The sequence below is a fragment of the Ascaphus truei genome, chromosome 3, assembly GCF_040206685.1.
Source record: "Ascaphus truei isolate aAscTru1 chromosome 3, aAscTru1.hap1, whole genome shotgun sequence".
Taxonomy (NCBI): Eukaryota; Metazoa; Chordata; class Amphibia; order Anura; family Ascaphidae; genus Ascaphus; species Ascaphus truei.
This window is the reverse complement of record NC_134485.1, coordinates 336449994-336460181: the sequence shown is the minus strand read 5'-3', so window position 1 is coordinate 336460181 and position 10188 is coordinate 336449994. Positions and strand designations below refer to the sequence as shown.

The 10188-nt window shown below is 46.2% G+C and overlaps 1 protein-coding gene across 1 annotated transcript; it reads right to left on the bottom strand.

The window, feature by feature from the left end:
* Positions 1–442: 442 nt before the first annotated feature.
* EEF1AKMT3 (EEF1A lysine methyltransferase 3) lies at positions 443–9838 on the bottom strand. The gene is made up of 3 exons (XM_075591605.1): positions 9480–9838; positions 7314–7425; positions 443–1802 (listed from the first exon to the last, which is right to left on the bottom strand). The coding sequence occupies exons 1-3, from the start codon at positions 9663–9665 to the stop codon at positions 1420–1422; spliced, it is 681 nt and encodes a 226-aa protein (XP_075447720.1). The 5' UTR covers positions 9666–9838; the 3' UTR covers positions 443–1419.
* Between the last annotated feature and the right edge of the window lie 350 nt (positions 9839–10188).

Here is a 10188-nt window from a genome sequence, read left to right as displayed (position 1 = left end):
CCAGATGCAAAAAACAACCAATCCCATTAAAAGGAAAAGGCCTCAGAATTGCACCACTTTGCCTTGATATATAGACCATCCCAAGTATTTAGGCCCTCTATACAGTCTGCAGCTTATGTTCCTCCCAACACAACTGTTACACGTATGGTAACCTAAATCAAACTTGTATCAGTAAATTAGGGCATTGCTGCTTTCATACTCAACTATCTTGCCCCCCGAGCATGGCCTTGAAAATATATATTTTTTTACTGTTAAAAATCAAGATATTCTTAATATGTAGCTTCTGGAGGTGTTCATGGTAACCTATAGACTGCACTTGACCTTGTGGAGAGCTGTATTTTAAACTCGCGGACACTTCATATTTCCAACATTTACAATCTACCTAATGAGTGGAGCATCAGATAACAAAATAAATAAAAAAATTTTTTAAAGCACTGTTAAATCAAGTGAATAATTGTATTTATTTTTTTATAAATGGCAGCAGACCGTTGCTTTAAGGTCCCTCTTTATTATGCTGTGAAATTGTCTCTCTTGCTCGAGAACCTTGAGTAAAACGCGTTGGATGGATTGGAGGGTGATCTTGAGCTGCTGTGGTGTCCACGTCCCCTCTTCCATTTTTGCAATGGTGTGAGTGACTCACCCAGTCCCCTCTTTGGTGACATCATCACCAGCACGGCTGTGCATAGAGACGGGGGGGGGGGAGGGGGATCAGAGAGCCGGTGCCTCTGGGAGCGGAGCCTCCGGTTGGCGTCTCCTCCAGACCCAGATTGGTCACAATGCCTTCTCTGGGAGTATGCGAGTGTATTTTCACTGCTGTACCAACCTTTTTTAAACCAAAAAATGCTATATTTGCACTATGTTCTCTATTTCTCTCTCCCATGTCTATACAACAGGAGCCTAATATTCATCACAGAATACCCCACAAACCTGTTTGGAATACACATGATTTTTCTTACAGCACGTGAGTGGGAAATGTATAATGTTTTGGATCATTTCAGAACATAGATTTAAAGTGTGTTGAACTATTGTTGTCTATTTTTCACGTGTACCTTGAATCAAGTTTGCGCTTTGGCTTTGTTGCTGCTCTGTATAGTGAATGTTGGGAAACATTCTTTTGAAAAAAACAAATTCCACATGCTATTCTACAGCTGCAGCTTTTGCCAACCCACTGGGGCCCAGGACACTTACAAGGGGGGGCTCAGAGTAACAGTAGGGATATCCACAAGGAAAATGGGGGATGCCACAGTGACAGTGTGGGGGGTGGACGTTGGACTAAAACAATTGGGAATCACTGAGCTACTGGGTTTCACCCTGTGAAATCAAGTGTGGTTCCCTGGAATGAAGGATTTAACCAACCATGTCAAAAGTTGTCTGGTATAAAAAGACATTAAAAAGACGTTGGAGAGTTTCTTGGTATGTTCAGATCTGCTGCTGTGTTACTTTGTAGATATTTATGTCCTCAGCCTCGTTCCTCCAAACAAGCTCGGAGATAAAATAACAGGGCAGGACATCCCGGAAGAAGGCCACTGTCCCGTGTTCCTGGCGCATCTTGGAGGACAAGAATATGGTGGTGTGAGGCCCGCAGAGGTGCTGCAGAGTCTGTATGAGGAGGGGGTAGGTCTCCTTCAGATATACAATGTCAGCTCCCAACACAAAGTCATAGTCCTGGGGGAACTGCTCCTGGTCAAGACCCCATGACAGGGCACAGACCTGAGGGACGTGGTGGGAAGGGACATTGGCAGAGACATTTTTCTTGATCTGTGGCAGAGCGTGTGGGAGGTCGGTCAAAGTCACCTGGCCACCTGCAGTGACAGACATAATGGATCAGTCTTTGCAATCATTACCTATATAACATCCGCAGTGATTAAAGTCCCTAAACAAAAAAAAAAAAAAAAACACACAGCATTGGTATTGTGCCTAATTTAGATAAATTGTAAACCTGTACGTAGGTTTACAGAAATTTAGACCTCATTTTAAAAAAAAAAGTTTATACAATACTTATGCTGTAAAAATGAAAATGTAGAGACTTCAATAAATACCATTTTCTTTCAAAACCAAAACTTTAGAAATAACAAAAACAAAAGTAGTGATAACATGTAGTACTTCAAACACCAAGTACTTACTACCTATACCCGTTATCATACAATGCTTTATTAAAATACATTATAGAATGACAAGAAAAGCATCCTGTATAGGCTGTTTTCCAAAAGCAAAGGTTTAATTAACTTTGGGGACACTTTTTAAATCAGTGTTTGGAAAAGTACCAACATATCTGCAGATCATGGAATAGACAGCGCATACGAAATAGCATAAATACAGAATACAAGTTGTCCCATGCAATCACAATGCATAGAAATGGAAAAGTAAATTAGGTGGGCCGCATGCCCCTCCCTTCTCCCCCCCTTTGTTAGATTTATCAGATATTTCCCACCATCCTATGGTTCTCTCAATCCGAATCATTCTCAACTTTTATTGTTTCCAACATTTCTGCTGGAAAGTCTTCTGTGTGCTGCTGAAACTTTTTCAGAGTAGGAAACAGATAGCTCATCTTGGAGTAGCTACAATATAAAAATGAACATCTGAGATGCACAAATTCACATCGATGGATATTGTTGCATGCAGAAGAAGCATTACTAAGGAGTAAAATCTATGACATGCAGCTAGTGGCACAGCTCACACCTATACGTGTAACTATGGGACCGCATGATAATCCAATTGAAGTGAATGCAATACATGCACAAGGAACACTGTTTGAAAATGTTGTTGCTCCACTTAACTTCTTCATTACTGAAGGTGCTCCTGGCAATGTGCTGAACATCTTCACTGATGCACATGGTCAATGTTAATGGGCCCATTATTTGTAACAAAACAACAGACCCGCTAAGGCTTTTAAACTGTGGGGTTGAGGAAAAGAAAATTGCAGAGAGCTGTACCTTGAGCTAAGTAGCACTTAAAATTCTTATCTGCCCATCAGCAACATGCAGAGAAAAAAAGCCAGTGCTTTCCTACCTCATTATGTCTGGAACGGCTGTGCCAGAGAATGATTGAATGTTAACCTCTGCCATGCTGCAAAGCAACACATTACAGGAGCTAAATGTTACTAAGAGAGAGGTGTGGCCCAGTGGTTCTTGTAAACAGATTTGAGTTATGTGTAAACTTGTATAACAGTGATCACTTTACTTAATCTTTCCTATGCACGAGAGCTGGATTCCAAAGTTTTCATCAACATACTAGCACTAGAACAGTGGTGGCTCCCATCAGTCGTCAAGAGCCACCAGTGGCTCAATCCGTGGCTTAGTCATTGACTGAGCCACTTGTGCTGAAGATATACTATTTTTGGTTCATATATGCCAGGGGTGGCCAACTCCAAGGGCTACCTGTGACGGTGTAACCAGGCTCAATTATAAAAGGTGAAGCCCACTTGGTTACCCCTGATCCGTGTGTAAAGGTCCTAGAGTGTCAGCTCTTGGACCCAACTGTCGTGTATGTATCACCGAGACTGTGTAGTAATTATGCGACAATTCAGTATTGACTGTGTTTTGCTTTTCCAGGGGTGCTGGGCAGCAGAGCTTGTGAGGCTGTGAGTTTGAGGTTGGGTTTTGCGGAGAAACTTCAATCAGTTTGCTGCTATGTGGCGGGGTTCCCGAGTTATGGGCTACCCCAAAGATGTACCCGGGAATCAGGTAAGATTCTCGGGCCCATCGAAGCACAGTGCTCTGGCACAGTTCCCGGCTACAGCACAAACTGGAAAAGTAAATAGGGTATGGGGGATCAAGGTATCCCCAGAACAGTCCGGGGTCCCAAGCATAAGGTGGGATGCCCAGTCACCCTGAACCTGGGATAGGGGTTCCGGGGGTGCTCCAACTATGTTCAAAAGTTGCAAGTCAGGGTTGTGCAGTGTGCCAGGGATAAGGCTGGTAAGAGTAGGGAACACATTCTTATTTCTATCCCTGCCACCGGACCAGGAGACTTATACCAGTTAAAAACACACAGACACATAAACAGAACCTTTAATAAAATTCTCCTTGCTTAAGAAATGTGAATGCTTATAACCATGTATCCGTGACTGTGGGATTCCAAGTCTGTGGTTCCGAGAGACCAGATGGCTACCAAGCTTGGCGCCACTGAGTCCACTCGGGACCCGGAGTTGAGAGCCTCAGGGATGCCAAGGTGTTAGAACAGGAGTAACAGTTATACCCGAGTACCTCCGTCCTGGGCTAACAAAGGGCTATCCGACGACCATTTGCCCTGCCCCAGACTCTGTGGAGCCTGGACAACAGGTGGGATCGATATGCTAAGAGGCAGAGGTACCAGGTTGGCGCATGCCCCTTAGCAGAATCCAAAATCGGTGCCCATCCGGCTTTAGAATACCGGCAAATCGGTGATAGGCTGGCAGGAGAATTCCCACGCGCTGATTGGTTGTAGTGGTTTCTGAATGGCTGCAAGGTTTCTTATAGGTTTTAGAGTCCCAATCAGGACCTCAGATTCCAAGTGCCAAACCATAAGCAGCAAATTCAAGGATGCTCTGTAAGGAATAGACGCGAGCCAGCTTCAAAGATTTTGACACAAGAAATTTTCTAAGTCCCGCTTTTCGAGGACGCAGGGGTAGCGGCTGGGATTGCATGCCGAATTGCGTTCCAGGACTTTCATGAGTACCTCCCGGTCATTGGAAAGGGCTCCTACAGAGGTCGTGTGTTAACTTTTCGTTTTAAAGGAAGATTTTATTAGTTAGCCCCGTTCCCAGTAAGTGTGTTAACTGTGTAAATTGTGTTACTTTGTGTGTATATGTTAAATGCTGGCATAAATTACAATTTATTTTACTGCTGTGTCTTGTTCAATCAGATGATCCCGGTAGGAAAAGGTGTTAATAACATCCCCACCAGGTCAGGTTTTAAGGATCTCCCTGCTTCAGCAAAGGTGGCTCAGTTTCACTGATTGAACCACAAGTGCTGAAGCAGGGAAATCCTTAAAACCTGTTGGAGGCCCTTGAGGACTGGAGTTGGCCACCCCTGCACTAGAACTACTTAACTGATAGTAATATAACATGTTATGTTCCACTGTTGTACATGTTTATTGTTGTATAATAGAACAGAATGTGTATTGTATCCATTTAGTCATATCCCAAAAGAAAAAAAAGAAAAAGTCAAAAAGGAGCCGCAGAGATCATGAGGTCTTTGCATGTAAACCATATATAGGTCGGTCATAAAACTTGGGCAAAAAACAACCGAATAAGTGCACCTGCTTAATCAAAGGGGAGCAGCGAGATGTTTTTACTTGGATAACTCTGGGCAGGGTTGTTTTTGCTGCATTGCTGTTTCCAGCCAGGAGACTGATCAATAGAACCAGAAGCAGCTCAGCACGTACGCCAGGGAAGGGGGTAAATGCAACCTCCCGTAACCAGGGCAAATACAAATCAAAAGGGTTTAAAAAGGGCTTTGGGACCCAGCTTGTCTACACCCACAGAGGACCCCAATTCAAATGATCCCATTGCCGAGTCACCCAGAGTTTAAATGGATAGTTAAAGCCGCACTCCACACTGCTCGTTGTCTTCCCTTTAACAGGAACCCCGGGGTTCCTCCGCGGTCCCGCGACGTCTAGGAACCCCCTGGCAATCCAGCTCCGCAACTAGGCATAATGTGCCCATCGGACACAAAATCGTGGTGGGGTCGGTGCTCGGCAGCCATTACAAAAGCCTTGTTGACTCTGCTGACATGTTTGCAGTCCGTTGGCCATATATACTATAATATTATGGATATACTGCAATATGTTGAGATGGGGAAGGGGGAAAGGCTGCTTTAAATTTACTGAAATTATATACCCAAGTAGTAAGCAAAGTAATATTTGCATTCACCAGAGTATTATAAATCACCCTTTTTAAAAAGAATATTTTTTCTTGTGTAGTGCTGACAGTGTACACAGCGCTGTACATAGAATTTGTAGAGTAGAGTTTACAATCAATTTTTGGGGGAGATAAGGTGACTTGCCCAAGGTCACAGGTAGCAGACACCGGGATGAGAACCAGGTTCCCCTGTTTCATACTCCGTGTCGTTCTCAGTCAGACGCCTTTCCTCACCGAGCTGTTCCTTCAGCCAGACCTGTCACCATCAATACACTCAAAACTCAAAAGGAAACGGGAGTCACATTCCTGAGCAAACAGCACATCACATTGGAGATATGAGCACCTGAAAAAAAAGCTATTCAGATTTACTGTAAATACAGGTCAGATATTTTATGGCACTGAGAAATGAAGCCTCCCTCCCTCTGTATCCGGTTACAATAAAATCTCCCTGGTGATTATATTTGGGAGGCGGGAAGGCACGCTTATTGTTAGCCCCCTGTTCTTGCTCCCCAGTGCTTTCCTACTGCCCCTTCATGGTCAGAGCAGGGAAAATAACACTATGTGACATATGTATCCAGGCAAAAGTGGAGCAATTCTGGGGGGAAATAACTGCGCCACATCAAAAAATAAAGTCCCCTATGTTTTTTTTCTGTAGAGAATTCGTCAGATTAACCTGAAAACACCCTTAGGTGAGATAGCACCCTGACTGAGGAACACTTGGATACACAAAAGGTATTCTACAGGAGTACATAATAAGGGGCTCACATCTACGAGTCTTTACATTTGTAGTAAATAGGTAAAATGGGAGGACTAAGAACGCAAAATTGACTTTTATATTCCATCAATGTGGTCTATATACTAAAGTCTTCTGCTGCAAAACCGAGTTAAAAAGAAAGAAATTAAAATATATGCATCGGTATCAATGACAAGGAAACCCATTGGAGTTCTCTGCTCTGGTAAATCTTGTATGATTCAGTAGCACTGGCCTTGCTACTGGGAGACTTAGGGCCGTTCTATAGTGTGTGCGGCCTTGCGCGCCTCTGCGAACGAGCATGCACGCTTTGTGTGTGTATGCTGTGAGCGAGTGAGATACTGTGTGTATGTATGTGTGTGTGTTATAAATACGTTTGAAATAAATATGTTAATAAATTATTTATTAATTGTACATACATGTACACACATACACACACAAACTTCAGCAGCAGTAGCTGCGCGAATTCATTATTTTCCTCATCTTCCGCCCTGTTGGCGGTTCCACGCTCACTGCCGTGCGCGGTCCTATTATAGAATGGCCGACTAACCTCAGCCAACTATAAATGCCGCAGCAAGCGCACGCACTATAGAACAGCCCTTAGTTAATAACTCCCATCGTCTGTTTCTATTAGCAGTGTTCCGCTTTGTAATTTAAGCGCTGCACAAAAGTGGCAAAGGAAAAAAAATAAGCATGTAGAAGTGATACATCCAACTAACGTACCCAGCAAGGACACCAGAATGCCCACGACACCAGTACCAGCCCCCAGCTCGATAACTTTTTTCCCACTGAAATTCAGCTTCTGCTCTTCAAAGTAACCACACAGGTCCAATGCCTTAAATGGGAGTGAGAGACAAAGAGGGTTATACAGTTTGCCACCGAAATGCTTATTCCTACACCTTTCTCCCCCTTCAAACCATTTTCTATTACTGATATGTAATCATTCCTATGCCCTAAACACATAGTTACTATGCAGTGCTATTCCATCAGGCACTTTCTGGTGCCGTAAGACACACTGCAGCCAATGGGCAGTCAGGGTGTCTTCCAGTGCTGGAAAGCGTCTGATGAAATAGCATTGGGTATTATGGGCCTTAATTCTAGCAAAGGCTCCGCTTCTAGTGCAGTCGACAGCGACATCGCGTCAAAACAAATGCGTTGCTGACGTCGACGGAGCTGGAAGTCACGCTCGCTGGAAGTCATCTCAATTTGATTTTTCCAGCGACCGCAGCCTGACCTCACTGTTGCTGGCACTATAAACGTAGCCTAAGGCTACGGCCACACTTTCTGCGCTGCACGTTCGCCTGCCAGGCTGGCGGTGCGTGCAGCCGAATTCCCGGTCTGCAATGAGCTGCAGGGGGAAAGATGGGGGGGGGGATGCGCAGCCATTACGTCACCCGGCAGGTTCGCCCTCGTTGGCTGAACCACCGGGGGCGTGACCTAGTGCTCCGGCACCTGTGTTAATCTCAATTTTCGGGTCTGCAAGAAAAACTCGCCGTGCAGCGTGGCGGCTACCCTTTGCAGTGGGCCCGGCCCCATTGAGAGGCGACCTTGTCCCCACAGCACCCGCTATGCAGCAGCCAGTGGGGATCAAGCCTAAGGCTGAGTCCATAGTGACTTTCCCTGGCCTTAGTCCACGCGCCATCCGGGGGCGGGTCAGTGACGTCACGGAGTTGGTTCGCCCTCATTCGGTGAACCGCTCACGTGACCGGCCCATCGCTCCCCTCAGTGCACAAACGGAAATTTTTTTAAGAGCTACGCCCCCGCTAAAGCCGCTCTCATTGCGGCTGCAGGGGCTCACTGACTGGCGTCAGCGGATAAGCGCTGACCATGGACTCAGCCTAAGGCTTTGTCCCCGCTGGCGCTGAGCGCGCTAATGCTTGGAGAGCTCTCCAAGCATGAGCACCGGTGTCCTTTACATTTTCGCAAGCGCTCGCAGGGGGGGGGGGGAGGGGGGCTGCGGGGACGCTGCAGGGGAAGCTGAGCGCGCTAGGAAGTTGAATTTTTTTTTATCTAAGCGCAGAGCGCCGGTGAGCGTGTCCGCACATACGCGCGCATCGCGTGAGCGGAGACTTGCACATATATATATATATATATATATATGCAAGTCACCTCGCCAAGCGCCGCCTGCTCAGTGCTTGCGGGGACGCAGCCTAAGGCTGAATCCCCAGCGTAGGCTGCGGCACACGCGCCACACCCCCCCCTATGGGGCAGGCCCCAGTGGCGAAGAAGAATCCCATTGAAAGCAAAGGGAGATTTTCGTTTGATAAACCTGGCACAATCCTTATGCACAGACTTTGCAGCCGGGACACTTTCGTAATTAGCCCGCTTAATATGATGTTATCCTCTTTCAGATTCATAGTGCAAAATCACCCGAAAAAAATATTGCATTAAAATACAAAAAAAGATCTGGGACGTTATTTTTGATGACAGATGGGCACACAACACAGGTACCCATCTAAAAAGTATCAGTTACACCCTACCTTTAGGGGAATAAGTATTAAGGTAAAGTGGAGCAAAATAACTACATTGGAGGAGAGTCCAATTGAAACTGATAAGATTTGTTTTCTTGGATACATATGGTGAGGATTATGTTCTTTGCCCCCCCTCCCCCCAGCCCCCAGCAAAAAGGATCTTACTATATGTTTCTTTTAATACACGTGTTTTGGGGGATTAGCTTGGGGTTTGTTAAACGGAGTCTGACATCTGAATGCCAACTATGTACAAACCGCAGCACCCGAGCCCATTATTTTACTGTACGACCCGAGCTCCACGTTGCACTAATGCTGCCGGATATAAGCCTTGCAACACGTTGCTGGCTCCTCCGTCAGCCAAAAGGTTTGCATCATCACACTGTACATGCAGATCATAAGCAAACCTTCCGGTACTCACAGCGTCCCATACCGGGGCTGCCACCCCGAGGTTAGCGCCGTAGTGCTGTGTGATGCGCAGCTCCCGGCCGCAGAACTCATAGCGGCTTTCCTCTGTGTAGATGTCCGAGAAGAGGGAGAACAGGTCCAGGGGCAGCACTTCGCTCAGGCCGCGCTCCACGCATTCTTCCTCCTCCTGGTGCATCATTCTACGGCACGCGCGCCGGGGGTTGGCGGAGGGGGGGGGGGGGGGGGGGCTCGCGCTGTGACGTAGCACTCATTCACAACTCCGGTGTTCTCGTTTTAACCCCTCGCGCGCTGGAGCGGGATTCCACCCTCCCCTTTCTGTCAGGGAAAGCTTAGCGCCTCCCTTCAACTTGCACTTCCTGATTTCACAACATTAATCAACAGAAGCCCTGCAGGGGTTGGTTTCCAGGGTAGTGTAACCTGAAATCCCCCCCCCCCCCCCAATTTTTTTTATAATTTCTGTCACAGATCTGTTGTTTGTGTATATATGTTCATGCAGTTGCATGTGATCATTGGGAGTTATTTATCAGAGTTTGCAAACATATTTGCAGCTAGTTGTGCCGGGCGGCTTCTCCAAAAATACTGGACACAATGGTGAAAGGTGCCATGTAGATAGTGGTGTGCCAAGTACCCGGAATTACCCGGTAGCCGGCACATTTCCAGCTACCCGGACATTACACGGACCTGGCAACTGAGAAGTGGGC